Genomic DNA, 18,515 nt, shown 5'->3' with positions numbered 1-18,515 from the left:
TATCTTTTTTTTGTAATGCCCACTCAGCCATATCAAACCTTTCAAAATGACAGCTTTTCCTTTGTCTCCCTTTTTTCCACTGTAAATTTCTCTCCCTCTTCCCCTGTGTTTGACATTTGCATTTACAGTTTTAGGAATTGGATGACATTTTGCCACCATGGACAATACAGGACAAAATTGCGAAGAAACAATGATCTCCTACAAAACCCCTAAATTATCCTCTCTGATTGGTACTGTGACCACATCACATTACAGCCCCTTAATGTCCAATCCATAAATCATTGTATGTGTGTACCCAGACACGCTAAAAGGACGCTTTGAAAAATGCCACAATTCACATTCCTTGATGCAACTGAGACAATAATGTTTGTCTGTTTTGTGGCTCTTGCTAAGCTGACCACTGGGCACAGAGACTGAAAACACTGACTGTGACTTCTGCCATCAAAGGGCTGAAACATCAACAGACCCTGCAAAACCTCAGACGGGTACAGTCTGAACAATAACCCCTTCAGCACCCCAGAGAATGATGACACTTTTGCATGACAAAACTTCATTTGTCTGCAGGGGACCGTGGTGCATTTTGCTGATCTGTGTTGAGGGGGAGCTGGTTGCTGAAAGGAGGCAGATCCCTGCTGTAGGAAATAATTTAACACCATCTAGTGGTAGAAAGGAAAAGTGCATTGCTCAAGCACTGTTCTCGGATTCTTTGAAATCTGCAGAACGAACGTCTTCACTGCTAAAATGTGCTGATTGCGGGTTTGAAAAGTCAAGAAAAATCCAAGCCCAGGCCATAGTAACAGATAGAGGGCCAACTTTAATAATACAAGTAAGTAAAAGTGTCTTTAAATATGGTATAAAAATAAATGCAGGAGAGAATAACATAGAATTATGTTCTACATAAGACAGGAGACAGCATTTTTGTCATTTTGAATGTGACTTTACAAGTGCAATGAAAACCATATGTGCTAATTATTGTAGTGAAATAAAATAATGCAAAGCAAAATAAATGCACAATAAATAATCATAATAATCATAATCATAATATATATGTATATATATTTATATATATATATATTGTATATTCATTCTGCACAACACTTCCCATAGCGTGACAAAGTATCTGTGACCTCAGATCATGTAAAGCGATGACACTGGTTAGATTTATCAGTTTAAGTTGTCATTTTATATGTTTTTTTCCATGTTTTTTTTTTTCCTTTTTTTTCTCTCTGACATCATTTGTTTCAGCTGGAAGTGAGAGAGGGGGCTCCAATCCAGCAGTTATGATGGAAAGAACCGGAGCACCGGATTTGATGTTTTTCAGCTCGCCAGTCTGTCAGTGTCCTCACAAGCCCAGCAGCGCCTCCCTTCTGAGAATACTGGAAATATATCAGGTACTGTAAGAGGAGAGAGACGAAGGAACATCCTCTCCATGGACATGCAACATCCGGTGGACAACAGACGAACAGACGGTCCGGCTCATCGCCCGGCTGAGCCAGGAGCGGATGGACAGACAATGATGACGAAGAGATGAGATGGTCTTCCTCTCCATGTCCAAGAGAGAGGGATGGCATTGATTTTAGCATGATGGCACACGACTGGTCAGCCTCTTGGATGCTAGTGGTTTCCACTGGAGAAGAGAAGGGAAGGTGGAACAGGTGGAAAAGAGAATGAGGCAATTAAGTAAGTGGGAATGAGAGAGAATAAATACATCTATTGTCTGGTTTAATAACAATATGAGCTGCCATGGCCATGGCGCTGGAATTGCAAATTTTGCACTGTATGCACCTCTGCAAATTTTAAGGGTTGAGCTGAATGTAAATGTAACATTACTTATAGTACAATACTGTTTAAAACCCATGGAGATGCTAAACAGTGTGGTTTTCACAATATATATTTATATACCCACAGTAAATGGCAGTGCACTGTCAATACAACAACTAAATGACATGGTACAGTTTGTATCTGGATATTACCTGGAAGCAAGAGCCTTCAGAACAAATTCTTACTTTTCTGTAGGGACAAAAAAATGACACGTTAAGAGAAGTACTGTCACTGTGTATTACATAAATAATACGTAGAGAATAATGGTTTGCAAGCCAGACGGACAAATCAATGCTTTAAAATAAGGAATAAGGTCTCTGCCATCATTATCGCTTCCATAGTCACTTCCAACGTCCTGCATTCATGTGATATTTGATCAAAAAACCCTCGCTGTCATGCTGAAATCTTCTTTGCCAGGATGACGGGTAGAGAAAGAGTATAGGCGATGTGAGACAAAGCGGGTTTTAAGCACATAAATACACCTGTATAATTCTGAGTTATTCATCGTGTTATGACAGCCTCTGGTCTCTGCTGTTCATAATGGTTTCTCCAAGCCCGACAGGAGTCCTGATCAGCTCCTCCATCGTCCACACCTGAAGCAGAGTCGACTGAACCGCTGTTCTCGCTCTCTCTGCCCCTCACTAGCGTGTGGGTGCCGTTTTGTTTGACACTTGTAAGCAACTCTACTAACACACTGTATTCAGGAATTTTTTATCTGTTTGAGATCCAGCATATTTTTGTTGGAAACATATGTTTGAACCTGCGTTACACATTATTATCTCTTTATTAATATAAATGACCTCGCGTAATTTCAAAGAGTTGCTTAATGTACCAAATCCACTAGGGGGGAAAACACTGCACTAACTCTGCAGGTCAAGACAGATTAGCTTTTGTTTAGGAGTTAGTGGAACAGAAACACATCTCCACTGGCATGCCCGTGTTACCTTAAATCTACTATGATTTTCTGCCTCTTAGTGGTCAATAATATCTCAGTGAGCAGAATTAAATCAAGCCTGCCCTTGCAGCAGAATTTATGTCACTGCAGGTGTGTGCAACAGCAACTAAATTTCCATGCTTGTTTTGCATGTAAACAGATTGCTGGGAACGGTCTTACAGTGTGATTTGACAGACTTTGACAAGGCGTGACTGTGGTGGAGGGCAGGTTTCAGCATCACCGAGACTGAAGAGTCGGTGCAACAAAGATGTAAGTATGTGCTGTCCTCTACGTGTCCTCCCTGCATCTCATCTGATGTTCAAACTAAAACATTTATCCAACGTTTTGAGTCAGGCTATGTGTTTTTTACCTTCTTCTTGGCCTGTAATAACTCCTGGTAGGCACTGGAACGGATGAAACGGCTGTATGAATCACTCTTCATCAACTTGTAGATGTGTTCCTGTTGTAGAAGCACATGACGTGAAAATAAAGAAATTATAAAATGTATTCTTTCATTTTCCACCAAAACAGAGCTGCGATTCATAAATTCATAAGGAATGAAGGTGTTGCTGTTGTATCAGCTGCACTCTGCAGTGTAAAGCTGTGCATAAACCACTTCAGGAATTAGCCATGGATGTGATTTAATGTGTTTGTATCATTTGCACCTGTGCATCCTCAAAGGCGTAGCGTCCAGGATCTTTGACATTCTGGGTGGTTTTGTCGTAGCTCTTGGAGTCCACGTTGATGGCACTGGGCGCTCCGGGGGCCAGAAACTCCTGCCAGATCTCTTGAACCCGAGTTGGAACTTCTCTGATGGGGCGCTTCTTTAGTTCTTGGACCGCTAGCCAGAACCTACAGACCGCAGGAAACAGTAAGACACCTGCTGGCTAATACAGTAGCTCTGGACCACAAGTCTGAAGAGGCACAGCAACGAGTGAGACAATGGCCTAATAGTTAACAAAGATAATCCATGTGAAAATACTCTAAGTAAGTAGTTAAAGCATCAAAACTAAAAGTCCTGATTCTGCACACTTAAATCCTCAGTTTATCAGAATAACTCAAATTCAGCATCATCACCAAATTTGGAGATACATGGTTTTCACACGACATGGAAGGCATGAAAATTTGTAATCTGAAAAGCTATCAATAACTAAAGATGTCAGACAAATGTAGTGGATTAAAAAGTACAATATTTCGCACTGAGATGTAGTGGAGTAGACTATAAAGTTGCATAAAATGGCAATAGTACAGTAAAGTACAAGTACCTCAGATTTAAGCTTAAATGCATATTCGAGTAAATGTACTTAGTTACATTCCACCACGGGTCATTCATTGTTTTCAAAGACACAAGTCAAACTAGTACAGCATTGACATGTTTTTGTAGAACAACGTGGACATTAAAAACAGCTTTAAACAGGCCGTAAACAGCAGTGTGCGTTTTTGTTAGTGATAAATCTACTCAATTACAGGAGAGTTAAAACGATGCTAAACTGGCTGAGATATTAAATCTCAGCTCTGGGCAGAAACAACGCAGGAGTGCACCATCAGAGGCAGCAGAGGAGCGATCCTGCACAGCGGTTACTCTATTCATATCTAGCTGTTAGCATGCACCTTTGATACTCTGCTCTGTTTCCACGAATAAACCAATTAACATAACAGTCCTGCTCACCTGTGTTATTCTAGCCACAGCTACAGTGTTGCATCTTTTAAAAGCACGACATGCAAATGTACCAACCATTATGTGAGCATTTGTGCAGTGAAAAATTATTCCAGTGAGGTATTATTGATCGTGAGAGAATGGCAGAAAACTAAGGCTCAGTTACTCCAGTATAATCATATGAGTATGTACAGTAGGAGTGAACTGAAAGGAACAAAATGCATGTTTCATCTGAGTGTCTGAGTAAAGTGTGAGCTAAATCCTCCACCGTCTCTCGAGTGTGCATTTGTGTATGTGTGTGTGCGTGTGTGTGTGTGCTTGCATTAATCACACTGAGGTGACAAATATCTGTTCACACAGTCACATTGTGGGGACCCATGTGGGAACAAAAAGCTGCTCCCGCAAACGTTAACCATTTATTTTCAGCTTAAGACTCGGCTTGTGGTTGAGGTTACAAAGGTTTAGACACCTGTGAGGGTTGAGATTAGACATGTAGCAGCTGCAGTTAAAGGCACAGGACATAATCCAAATCGAAACATGTGACTGGATCCGGCTATCTTACCTGCTACGCTGATTGCAGGCAGTGGCGGAAATACTCATTTTTGAGCTTCCCATTCCCATTTTACGCTGCTGTATACTCTCACTTCACTACATTCCAGAGGCAAATGTACCTTTTACTATGTTTATTTTACAGTTGTAGTTGCTATCTTACATTGCAAAGTAAAAACATATGATCATCTTATAAAATATGATGACTTGTTATGGGTTAAACCACCAAAATTCAGACCTTGAGACTTGTTTGATGCATGATTTGTTGATTTCTAGTGCAAACCTGGCAACCAATTAGGATGCAGATGCGGCACATGTGGCAGCTATCATGTCACGCCACTGTTCCCCTTTCTCTGCTGCTTTAAGCGCCTCTTAATTTGAACTGTGTGCCCACTCTGTTACAATCACTTGGCTGCCAGTGTTGTAACAGCTATGCAAAAAACCCATCCACTCGAGACTAGCGTATGCTTACAATGCATAATGGTCACTGACGTATTAGAAATGTGAAATGGCTTCCCGTTAGCAGCAATAAAACTATAATTGAAGGGTCATTATATCACTGCGTAGTGTGGGAACACACATTGGTTCAGTAAGTACATGAGTATCATGAGTAAGATTTATAAGGTGTAAGCAGGCTGCAGCGATTTTCATTAATGCTTAAAATAAAGCTCAGCTTTTTATGAACGCTGTCTATTAACTGATTTAAACGTGGACTCTGGGGGAGATCGTCAGAACTGTGTATGACTTGACTTGTGACTTGCTTGATCTGAGGACTGCTTGACTTGTACAGTCGCAGGGACTCGACCTGACTCGCTCGATCCTCCGCAGCTGCAGTAAGTTGAGACTTGCTTCAGGTTTGAAAGTTTAGACTTGACACTTGCTTCTGACTTGCACATTTGCGGCTTGGTTTGCATCCCATGTGAGGGATGCAAACTCTCAGTACACTTCTTATATTGTTGACTTCTTATTTTTAGACTTAGTTCACTTATCATTTTCTGTTTCTTTTCATTGTTACTAGTTTCTGATGTAGTTTGCTCGTGTTTAGGCAACAAATCTATCATAATTTGGGTTGAAATAGACCTTTTCACAACGCTGAGCATGTGTTAGAACGGCTAACGTCTCCCATGTGCGTATGTTTGTGTGACTGGTCAGTTGCAATGAGCGGCATAAAATATCACAGTGATATTAGATCATGCGCGTGACTTCCTCCCACCTCTGCGTTATACATATTCATAAAGCTGATAAAAAAAGGTCTGTTGTGACCAACTCCAACATTAGTGCTGCTTACATGTTAACGGACTAATGATAATAATCAAATAAAATACTAATTATCATATTCTAACACTCTGAGAGGGGCCATTCTACAGAGTGCAGTCAGTACTTTTATTTCTCATATACATTTTGCTCATAATTCTTTTGTAATTTACCTTTAGTATATTTTAAAAACAGGACTTTTACTTGTGCTGGGGTATTTTTACCTTCTTCCACCATTGTTCACAGGTCTTTAGATACACTGATTAACATCACATGACAACTGTATCTACGTTATAGATTTATGATGATGTAAAAGGCTTATTTACATCACTGTGGAGTGTTTGTGGCTGTAAAACAGCATACTTCCAATTATAATCAGCTGAGAAACATTTTATTTTGGGTGTAGATCAAACTCATGCATGTGAATGTTCTTCATATCTATGCAGTCAAAAATATAGATTTAGGCTTGAAGGTCAGGTCACGCCTCAGAGGAATGAATTTCAGGCAGTACAATGTTCTTTTGCGTATTTTATTGTGTACCTGAGATTCTCCGAGCTGAACTCAGACTCCAGGAACTTGAGGAACTGCTCTCTCCCCACAGGGTCTTTGAAGACCTCGTCGATGCCAAAAGCCCACCTCTTTACCCTCTGCTGACTTGGCTCCTTACTGGTGGAGGACACACAAAAATGCAACGCATATTTCAAAGATGACTTATGTGTGGAACACATGACTCTACAGTATAAACCACAAAAATACAACAGCTGATCTAACGTGTCCATCTAAATACCCATATTTCCTGTCTCATGCACCCACCTGGCTTCGAGCTCCCAGAGTGTGGTGTCATCTGAGATCCAGGGGTTGGATGGATCTGGAGGCATGAGGAAGGGGTCGTATTCAACGTACTGCTCTGTGTAGCCCAGCAAACTGTTTTTGGAGGACGAGCAACAGAGAGAATATGAATGACATCAATCTCCATCACTGATGGAAATGTGACGCACATTATAATTATCTGTCACATCTGGTGAAGTCCTGCTCCATAACCTCTCTGTGAGTCATTATGAATGAGTTGTCTCATTTGTAAGCTTGAATAGATGTGAAATCCTTCAAACTGAAACAGAGGTAGAGCCTGACAAGAGGGACTGACCCTGTGTTTGGACACAAGGATAGAGATCTCTTTGCTGAATGCACCTCTCTTTTGAGCGGAGGAAATGACAAATCGACGCTCTGTGTAGCCATCCAGTATCTGGTGTCGTCAGCGCTGACGCTCACTGAAGGCATTGTCCAGGCCCAATAGCTCCGCAAGGTCATCGGAGCTCTTAATTCCACACCGTGTTAGGCCGTTTAAAGGCTCAATAAACAGATCGATGGCTAAACTGCATAAAGACACAAACAATATCGCTCACCTCTCTGCCACTTTGGACATTTTCAGTCGATGCCTGTCTAATTGCAATTGCCAAAAGGTGATCTGAAACCATAGCAGGGAACAATCAGCATACATCAGTCTCCATGGATTCACAAGAAAGTGATGGTTGCAAGCATGTGTGCATGCCAACTGCATGATATTTTTATTATGTGACTTCAGGTGTGCACTCTGTACTTCTTTGTAATGATGTTAATATTTTATCAAAAAATTACAAATAGAAAGACAATGAAGTTTGAGTGCTGGTATGTTTAATAGTAGAAATTCAGTTGCAGGTCTAACCTGTTCCTGCAGTTCTTCTTCTGTGGGCTGCTTGGCCTCTGGGGCAGGGGTGTGAGTTGGGCTGTGGGTACGGATATCGTTCTGCAGCCCATACACAGACTGACACAGACAAACCAAAAAAACCCATAAAAACTAAATGGAACCATCAATATTAATAGTCTTACAGCAGCTGACAAGCACAGCGAGGAACAATAAGCCTGTCGGTTCATGTCTGCGTTACAGCGTTATCGGCCCTGACCTTAAAAGAACGGTGTATCAGTGGGAAGCTGTACTGTACCTTTCTGGTTTTGTGGGGATTTTTCATTCTGGAGGACTTCTTTATGTCGACTTCTGTTGTATTCACACATCCAGGCTGCGAGAAGAGCGAGGAGAAAATCAGAAAATTTAAACTTAAATTAATTTCTAAAGACTTTAGCTGTTTATGCTTCGCCCTGTAGGATGAAGGTGCAGTTTCTCCACCATCATATGAGTTTCAGTTGGTCTAATACAATATGCTTGGCTGGGGTGTCTTCAGGACAATGTGTCAGATGCTGGTTAATGAAACATGGAATGTGCCAATTCCAGCAAAACAAGTAAACCAGCGGGAAATCAGTCTCAGTGTGCAAATTCTGGCTGATTGAACAAGTGGTCTAATCTAGGTCTCTTCCACAAGAACAAAGCTAAGTAGCTTGACGGCGTCACTGTGAAATTTGAATTAATATTGATTATGTTGCTCCAAGGACGCATAAATTGAACTTATTTTCCAATTAAGCATGGAGCAGTGGCTTTCAGAGAAATGCAGCCGAGGAGGCCCTTTAACCTCAGGGGGAAACTAAATGCTAATGCTAAGCAAGTGCGTACGGGCAAGGTAAAGAGCAGCAGTGAAGCTGAAGTGTTGTGACAGTTATCGATGTGGCATTTCATGTGTGTGGCAGAGGAATACAACACGGGGGAGTTACAGTGTGTTCACCTCCTTACGTCATGCATGTGTCAGAGGAATCAACATGCTCATATGTATCAGTTACATGATCCATGAGGAGTTTGCAACTGCAACACTTTCAAATCTGTGTTTCTTTGACTCAAAGCTTCCCTGAAATGTGTGGAATAGATTCAGACAGCACAGAGGGCGTAAATGATTTCCCATATCTACACTATGCAATTATTCTTTTGCTTCTGTGTATGTGGTGGAGCGGCGTGTGGTCAGCTTGAAATGATTTGTTTTTTTCAGTTTTTCTCACTTTTGCAGGGACAATTAAGATGCAGGTTGATAATGGCAGCAATGATATCGGTTAACAGCGAAGGTGACGACGAAGACAACATCAGTAATTTCACTCACCACTGGTCTGTGCACGTCCCAGAATGCTCTTTCCTGACTGTCAAGAATTTTCCTCTCAATTTTGTCTCTTTTCTTGTCCACCCTGAGAGAGAATAAAGTAGTTCAGAACTGCTTTTACACGTAGCTCATTCCAACACACGTATGAACCTTTTGCTCCGTCACAGGTTTAGTTTGCAGCTCATGTGTGATGTTGTGTGCTGGCAAGTTTGATAAGTTATGTTTAATCATCAAGGAGGGTGTAAGAGGACTCACTCATAAAAAGCTCAATGCGTGTGTGGTTCTTATAGAAACCTACTTCGCTTGTGCTTCTGCTTGCATAAAAATGAACTCCCATTTCCTGGCGAAAGCTCTCTGTAGCCTTGCTAAGCTCTCCTGCAAGTACAACAAAGAACAAAAAAAAAGGAGGGGGGAGAAAAGCTTTTGAGGGATCTGGGCTGATTATGTTTACTGCACATGATGTGTACAGTGCACGGCTGGATACCATCTTTAATGATCCCTGCTCCCATATGAAAGAAGAAAAAAAAAAACCCAGAGTATAACTAACCCCGTGATTCATTTAATAGCTTTGGTGAAAGGAAAGTTGCGGTGACACACAGAAAAACAAATGTTCTCAGTTTCAGCATGAGCAAAAAGACAGGAGACAAAGCTTGAGAGCAGATATATGAAGAGGGGAGTGCTGACACTATTAGACCTCTTTTACTTACCGCTTCATAGTCTGCAAGCTCCAGACGCGCTTTATTTTGCATTGTTCTTTTGCAGAGGTAAACAGCTGAGGGAGAGAGAGAGGGAGATGTAATAGAGGCAGAACGGGATCTCAGCTTGGTTTTAACAGCCTTAAGTGGCCCTGCGTTTACTCATTTAATCCTCTCAACTGCACATTTAAACTGGCCTGCAAATCACAAAGGTCATTGACTGCGCATGGTGTCTGAGCGTCTGTTACAGCGTGTGCCTGTGCGTGAGCGCGCCTGACTTTTGATGTCTTCCTGCACTATCACCATCCCTTCATCCCTTTGTAAACTGACCATTATGTGGAAGCTTCATTATGCCATTAGACTGTTTTCATTACGGGGCATCATTCACGTGAATCAGTTGCTACATCTGAGATGCTCTAACTTCCCCCCAACACTCGCGGGATTATTCCCACAGGGAGCATTAGCCCTTTTCCTCTCCTACAATTCAAACAACAAATGAAAGACCTGCAGGGCTGCGGCTATTCATCCAAACCATTTTTGGCATTATGAAATGTTTATCTCCACTCTGCTCCACTGTACACAATGAAAAGCCCATCCCTGCATCACCATTAAAACCTTCAGCCAAATGTGCACAACAGGTGCCCGCACACAGGCACATCCCTCGTCTCCCTCACTGTAATCAGTCTGCATCAGTCAGAGAGTATGACTGAGGCAGACAAAACTGACTGAGATATGAATGCATTGAAAACACGGTGAATAAAATAGGAAGCACACAGAGTTATTGCACGCCCACTGCACTGTAACCAATTCTAAATGTGGGCCAAGCATCTAAAACAAAATGGGATTTTATGTTTCAATCGACCATCCAGATTCTGCAGTTGCAACATTTGTGTTTCATCTTTTGAGCATCAGCAGTAATAACACAATGACTGGACAGAAATATTCTATGCACCACATAAACAGCGTGAATCATTATTCTTCAGTGCATGCTGCACAATGCACAAAGGAGGAGTACAGGTCTCTCACCATAGTCTGTGTTTTCAGGTTCCCAGCAGTTTGATGGCCAAAAGTATGGAGTCTGAAGGGGAAAACAGGTCATTAAGAAACAAAACTAAAAGACACTGTCTGAGCGTACAGCTAACCACATGGCGTTTTAAATCAAAGCGTGCACTGTCATGCGAGGTGGGCACGCTGTCAGGGCCCCGCATCTGTCACAATAAAACATTTTGTTGTATAATAGGCTCTGCATAACGTCCAAAGCACATAAGCTCCTTTTGGTGAGCGCTGAGAGCAGACACCAGCATGAATCTTGACCCTCCTCGGGGAAGCGCTGTATGGACTGGCCTCACATGAAAACCGATTACACGTAAAGAGCAAAGTGAAGCCTGCTATGAACACAAACAGCTTTGGGCATTGATTCATTTTGGTTAGTTCTGTGCAGCACACTTGGGGGAGCTTTCTAAAAAATCACTAAAACTGTCAATCCCAGTATTGACATTCAAAGGGATGCATTTTTCTTTCTTTTTTCATTAAACCTGTCATAATTATGGACCACAGCATCTCCTAATCATTGGTTTGACTATTTCTCTGGCCTGTTCTCCCATTTATAGATTCAAAAATTCTCATGACTGGAGCTATTGAGTTATTAAGTATTGAGCTGGAAATTTGTCATGTGCAAAGCGATTTTTGTTCTTTGTTTTCAACAGTACAAAAGGAGCTTCAAATGTTTTATATGGAAATGACAGTGAAGTATATTTCTAAGCAAAATCCCACATGAACAGCCTTAATATGGCTTAAACAGAGTTATTTGACAATAAAAATATTTGATATAATATGCCCCTAATAAAAACAAATAAAAGTTTACAATGTTGTGTTTTATTGGACTCACTTAACTGAAGTCCTTGAGTCCAGCGCTGTAAATAAGGTCTTTTAGGCATTTCCTCATCTTATATTAGCGTATCTGATAAAGGTATCATGATACAAACTAGAATCAGAGCATTACTGCTGCTCTTACCTGAAACCTATAGAAAGTGCCATCATCTTTGAGAGTGAGGACGTGGTCTGAGATGGGGAAGAAGTAACCATGTGCAGCCATCAGAGTTCCTAGGTGAAGAGCCTCCACTGGGAGAAAACACAGAAGTCAATTTACAAATTACAGCGTGCTGTACTGCTCGTTCTGTCAGCTCCTTCCCAGCTATAATGTACGCCGGCACATTCACCTTTACTTTCATGCATATAAAACATTCACACATGCATCAGCATCTTTTGAGAGTGTGTGAAATGAAATGGGCTGTGGGCAGGAAGGTTTTGTTCTCATACAGGGAGCAGCTGAGAACGTTTCACAAGTTTAATTCAATAACATTGTCAATTGTTCTGCACATATTGCACTATATGGCTAGTCTGTGCTCTCAGAAATGTGTTAAACGATTATCAAACAGAGTGAAATGTGGTGGGAACTGAAGAAATACAGCTTTCTAATCAGTATTTTGATATATGTGTATATGGCTTTGTTCACTAGAAAGTACAAAGATTGCTAATATTTTTACAACCACTAAATTATAATCTAATATGCTTTTATAATCTTTAAAAAAGACATTTTTGAAACAAAATTAAGAAAGACATTTCATAAAATAACTGGACATTTTCAGGTTTAGAAGAATGTTTTGAAAAAAATGCAGTTATTTGCTATCTGTCGCCTATATATAAGACATCCAGCTAGCTTAGCTTTGTGCTCAGCTAAGTTCTCTAAAAGAGAACAGGGGAAAACAATGTGCCTGAATGAAAGGCTACAGCCAGCAGGCAGTTAGCTTAGCTTAGCACAAAGAGAACAGGGGAAAACGATTAGCCTCAATATTACCAGCAGCCAGCTAGCTTAGCCTTGCACAAAGGGAACAGAGGGAAACAATTAGCCTGAATATAAGGCTACAGCCAGCAGCCAGTTAGCTTAGTTTAGCACAAAATCTAGACAAATGGTAACAAAATCCGCCTATGTGTTCATTCTTGAGCTTGACAGGTGCTGGTGTTGGATTTTGTTATCTTTTGGCAGAGCCTGTGTGGCTGCTTCTAGTCTTTGTGCTAAGCTAAGCTAACTGCCTGCTGGCTGTAGCCTTATATTTAACAGATATGAGAGTGGCATCAATGTCATCATCTAACTCTCACCAGAAGACGAATGAGCGTATCTCAAAAAATGTCAAACTTTAAGGATGAAAGCGATAAGGCCCGTCCTTAATTGAAATTCTAATTCATCCTCTTTATAAACATTCTTTATTCACTTTATACTGAGGTATTAAAAGATAAATCAGCTCTGGAATCTCACTTTTTCATTAAAAGAAGATCCTCTGATTACCCTGCAATCAATAGTTCCTCATCACACATCCTGAGCTAGCATGCTGTTTTTTCGTCCCACCGGCTTATTAACTTTATTCACTTTTCATCCCCTGGTATAAATTCGCCCTTGACAAAATGGCCAGACTGAGCACCAGCGCCTGAATTAGGAGCTGCTGCTTTAATAGACCCCGCTCACACGGAGGGATCGGCAGGTCTCCGTTCCAACCAAACAGCGCAGCAGGACGTCTCGCTGATTAGCCCACCTTCAGCCGGAGAGGCGGAACTCATCAGTCAAATCACCTGGTGTTGTGCTTGGTTGGAGGGGAAACCTGCTTCCCTCTGGTGCTCCACAGCACACAGTTGACTGTCCCTGATTTAAAACCATCAGATAATGAAAACATGTAATCATCATCAACTGCGTGACTTGTCTGCCGCCAGTTTTTCCCTGCTGCTCTCAACCTGTAACCCCTTCATGGTGTCGACGTCTATTATTCATGTGTTGTATAACGTTTCGATAATTCTCGGTTAATGCTGCCACTTTACTGTCATTGTGAACAGTATAGGAAACAGTTCATTTGCATGCTGTTTCATACGCCTGTGCCCTTGTCTAATGTCTGCCGTGCAATCTGATTATTTATTAAGTGTATTGTGTAAAGCTCAGGAGAGGCTAGCAGTAACCTGTGATCCTGTAACACTAAAAAACTGGCAGATACAAAGGTTGCAGTGCTTGACGTGATCTAAATGAGCAGAGAACGCAGGAGATTACTGAATGCATGCATAAAATATGCACAAATCTGCTCTCTGACACACACACACACAGACACATCTGCATGCACTGGGTGCGTGTGCGTGTGTGTGTGTATGAGATAAATATAGATTGGTTTTTCCTTTAGCACTGAGGTGACTGTCACAGCTTTGAGAGGTCAGGATGCTTGTGTTTATGCATGCGTGTGTGTGTGTGTGTGCTCGCGTATGTGCGACCGGGCTCCATTTATTAATAAATTATGACTCATAAGTTATTTAGACCTGTTTACTTACAAACACACCCCTTCCTCCTTTCTTACTGTATTATTTCTTACAGCAGGATTGTCCCACGTGCATATATATAATTGACTGTGTGTTATATTTTGGCGTGTTGTTAAGTCAGAGGGAGAAAGAGTCGTGTTTGTGGGAGAGCTACAGGGGACGGAGTGAGCTCGTGTGCATCATCGGTGCATGAAATACAGAGGAATTCAAGAAGACAGACATTCACAAGCAGGAATCCACTCATCCATATACTTTTTCACTTATTATGCATTCAAAAATGTCATTTTCTGGATCGTTATCTCAGACGGGACGGATGTGACGAAAGTAAAGCCGGCAAAGTCTGAAAAATGACATCTAGGACAGTGCAGTTAGAGCTCGCTGTCACCCGTTCTTCAAAGATGCCGCTGAGTGTCTGATGGTTTTCTCACTCTCTCTCCTTTTGTTGAAGTGAAGCTGAGGGCTTTTCTGATGTCGTTTTAAGGATGGATGTTGAATGTCATCCCCGCACACAGCATCTGATACAACAGTTCCTCTGCCTGGCACTGCGCTGCCTGCATAGTCTGTTGATTTGCTTTAGTTAAAAGGCAGATGCATAAAATTTGATAAAGCTGAGCAGCTGAGAACTCATTTAGTGTCCAATGCAAAGATTTAATTTCTCTAAGTGGATAGAAAGTAGACAATGACCACAAAAGAATAAATGCGAAAATGTAAAATCAGACTAATGCGATGGAGGGTTTTTCCATGAGATGAAAAAAAAAGATGAACAAAGATGGTTTTGTTGTTGCTTTTCTAGTAAGAGTCTATAAAGATCAACCCCTGGTGGCAAGGGAGCTTCTGGCTTCCATTTAACATATTGCAGGCCTTTCTATAAGCTTTATAGCTGACTAAACCTTGGACTGGAATTAGTCAAGTTGTCAAGAAAGGCCAGCCTCAGAGTCCGAGGGGAAAACACCCTCTGATTTCATCATATTTCCAGCTCTGTGCCAAAAACCCAGCAGATTGGAGTCCTGCCAAGAGGCGTGTGGAAGTGTTCTTCCAGCTGAGCTTCAGCTAAAGATAAGGGAAGAGATTCTGTACCATAGTTATATTTTGATTATTATTGTTTGCACTATGCAGTAAGTGCTGATTGGGGATGAAGAATCTTTGTTTTAATCAGTGGGAAGTAAGTAAGTACATTGCTATTAAGGCATCTTAATACATCTTTTTGGCTTGTGGCCACTTACAAAACAGAGTCTGCTTGGAGGTCCTTGCCATGTTGAAGATGTTTATTGGCTGTTGGGAGGTAATATTATCGAACATTTCACATAAAATCATGGATTCAGCAAGTTTGTGGATCAGGCCTCTGTTTTTGTATTGCTTTCTACCACATTAATCATCTCACAACCCCTCAGATTTATCCAGCGGCCCGCAGCCCAACCCTGGCTGGAAACCACTGGACTGAACCTGCCAGTAAAATGTTATTTGCATGAATTGACAATCGGCCATTTTTCTGCAGAATGAGTACTTTTACTCCTACTTTATGTAAATTGTGCTGTTAATACTTCTACATTACTTCTTTTTTTGAAGGACACGTTTGAATGCAGGACTGTAATGGAGTATTTTTAAATTGCTGTATTGGCACTTTGACTGAAGTAAAGGATGCTAGTAGTTCTTCAACAACTGCTTCCAATCAGCCAAGATAGTGGATTCATACAAATAACATGTAACTGAGCTGTTAGTGAGACTGGTGCAAGAATACTGACACTATTTCATAAATCTTTGCTTTTCTCTCCTAAGGAAGTTACAAGGTTTTATAGATGCGTATGCCAGGGTAGCGGTGTGCAGAGGGGTGATGTCAGGAGACTGAAAGAGATCATATAAAATGCTGCACCACAAGAGTGACTCTCGAGTCTGATGAGGAGGAGGATTAAAGAAGGTTGGAGGAGAAAACCAGGACCATTATACAGAACAGCGTGCACCCACTCCATGCTGTTCTGATGAGCCACGTGTCCTCCCTCAGAGATCATTTTACCGTTCCCTGGTGTTCCAGTGATCAGATTAGGGCTCTTTCATATGCATTTCACACATTCACAGGCAGTCTGACTGGATGACAGTTTTTGCTGATGCACTGTTGTGTGGTGAATTTTATTATTTTATTTATCTTGTGTTACCTACTAGGGCTGTACCAAGTGTCATGCATTCAAAGTGATTCATTGGATTAAATAAATTAGTTTTTTTTAATTAAATTAATTTCTTTAATCAACATAACTTGTCAATTTTGGGCTTTTTCTTTCAAGAAATTCTGGCTTTTGGACTTCGCTGTTGATTCAGAATTCAAATATCATCGTTATGAATGAAGCTTCGAACTATTTGGTTGGGCCCTATCATTTACTCATATTAAATGTTTTGATTATTGCTGTCCAACAACTCAATTCCCCCCACAGGGATCTAAATTATTATACAATAAAGTACTATTGTGTATATATTAACATATGTATTCTGGCCATTGCATACATTTTTTTTTTTTTTGCACAACTGTGATGATGTTTAAATGATTTAATTCATCTGTCATTTCTGCTCTCTCGCACAGGTACAGAACACACACACACACACACACACAAAGAAAAGTCAGTCAAACAAAACGTCCTCCTCAGAGTGAGAGATTATATCAACCTCAGAAATTTTACTTGGTGTTGTGGGAATGCTTTAGACTCTGTAAAGACTGTCCTCTTCTTATCTCAGCGCAGTTCAGCTCAGTTTATTCACTTTTACACACACACACCCACACACACACACATGCACAGATGTTCACACATGCACACAGAACATACTCCGTTTCCCACCTCCCTGTTTCACAAGCATTTCATCTATTCGTTAACTGACCCAGCTAACCGCTATATGTGGCTGATAACGATCTGGCTACGTAAGAGCTGTCAACATTGTGCAGCAAAAGTGCAACCTGATGTCGTTGTTATGTTGAAGTTTCACTTGTGAAAAAGAGGATTAGCTTTTGAATTTTGGTAATGAAATCCACTATAAACAATGTTAAAGATGAATTGCTATTATTCTTTCATCCACATTATTGTTATATTAGTATCCATTTTGAATATTTGTTCTACATTTTATAGACAGTCCTGAAGAGATTTACAGTGCCATAGAATTTATTTCAGTGATAACAGGATGTTATTAATATCCCTGTGGGGATTTATTTCAGGCAGGTCAGAGGTCAGAGGAGTTGCAGACTCACGCTGAAGCTGATTGGGTTGTTACAGCCGTCTAATCAAAATGATAATACAGTAAAGCTAATTCATACTGTAAGCGACTGTGAGTGAAGCGATCTGTTGTCCATGAACCTGCTTGAACCTCAGGCTCAGTTTTCACTTTCTTCATTTATAGGCTTATTGCAACATGGCCTTACTCCTGTATATGTAATTCTGATTAATATATATTTCATGCATTTTGTCACTTCTGTTGTTTTTCTTTCTCGTAGGGGATGAATATATTTGGAGACCTTCCCTCCAGGGTTCCCATCATGCTTTGGGTGATGTAAACAGGAAGTATAAATGCTGGCATGGATCAGTCAGTTAGCACTGGGCTACACACATATCCCAGTTTAGTCTTAAACCTCAATCTAAGCCTTATATTAACTGCTCGCAGTTCCTTCTTGTTCTGTGACCACAGATCTACCGACAACAATCAACTGGATTACTTTTGAAACTGCAGAAAAGGAGAGATCTGGAGTTAAAGTGACTTCTAAGTGGATTTATGGGCGTTTATCCGTGATGGATCAGAGATACTCATATCACTAAGAGTAAGTAAAGCTGGTTTCAATTCCAAGTGGTTCAAAGTGTTAAAAACCTTCAGAGGGCAGATTTTTGGTCAGTTTTTAGATTCCCGATGTATAACTGAAATGTAATATAATTGAAGGATTGCGTGCAGCGTCCGCAACAGACAGTTCACCTTAAAGTCGTAGATCACGTCAACCTGTGGCTCCTGATTCACATTCATCTTCTCAGTGTTTCCAGTCCATTTGTGAGCTGTCTGGCCTGGACTGCACATTAGTGCATGCTAATGAATCAAGTCTGGGCCCCCTTAAATGTGGTAAGCAGTTCCAACAGTTCCCATGCCAGACAGACCGACAGGCTTTAGATGATCTGTAATGGTCTAAATTGCAGTGACAGTATTATGACCAACATGCAAAACCTGCTGCTAAAACATCTAAAACTTTTGAGAAGAACTTTGGAAGCAGGAATTTGCGT

The 18,515-nt window shown here is 41.0% G+C and overlaps 1 protein-coding gene across 1 annotated transcript in view; it reads right to left on the bottom strand.

Moving 5' to 3' along the window:
- Positions 1-1,527: 1,527 nt before the first annotated feature.
- Positions 1,528-18,515, bottom strand: part of rgs7a (regulator of G protein signaling 7a) — a 49,739-nt gene continuing 32,751 nt past the window's right edge. Inside the window, exons 4-17 of the mRNA XM_041947012.1 lie at positions 11,939-12,045; positions 10,951-11,002; positions 9,937-10,001; positions 9,528-9,604; positions 9,233-9,314; positions 8,195-8,269; positions 7,918-8,016; positions 7,619-7,680; positions 7,029-7,139; positions 6,756-6,881; positions 3,421-3,607; positions 3,126-3,215; positions 1,974-2,010; positions 1,528-1,627 (exon numbers count right to left, since the gene is read on the bottom strand). Of these exons, the coding sequence (XP_041802946.1) occupies positions 1,990-2,010; positions 3,126-3,215; positions 3,421-3,607; positions 6,756-6,881; positions 7,029-7,139; positions 7,619-7,680; positions 7,918-8,016; positions 8,195-8,269; positions 9,233-9,314; positions 9,528-9,604; positions 9,937-10,001; positions 10,951-11,002; positions 11,939-12,045 (1,154 nt within the window). The 3' untranslated portion in view covers positions 1,528-1,627; positions 1,974-1,989. The remainder of the gene's footprint in view (positions 1,628-1,973; positions 2,011-3,125; positions 3,216-3,420; positions 3,608-6,755; positions 6,882-7,028; positions 7,140-7,618; positions 7,681-7,917; positions 8,017-8,194; positions 8,270-9,232; positions 9,315-9,527; positions 9,605-9,936; positions 10,002-10,950; positions 11,003-11,938; positions 12,046-18,515) is intronic.

This window comes from Chelmon rostratus, chromosome 11 (genome assembly GCF_017976325.1).
Source record: "Chelmon rostratus isolate fCheRos1 chromosome 11, fCheRos1.pri, whole genome shotgun sequence".
Taxonomy (NCBI): Eukaryota; Metazoa; Chordata; class Actinopteri; order Chaetodontiformes; family Chaetodontidae; genus Chelmon; species Chelmon rostratus.
This window is presented reverse-complemented; position numbering and strand designations above follow the sequence as displayed.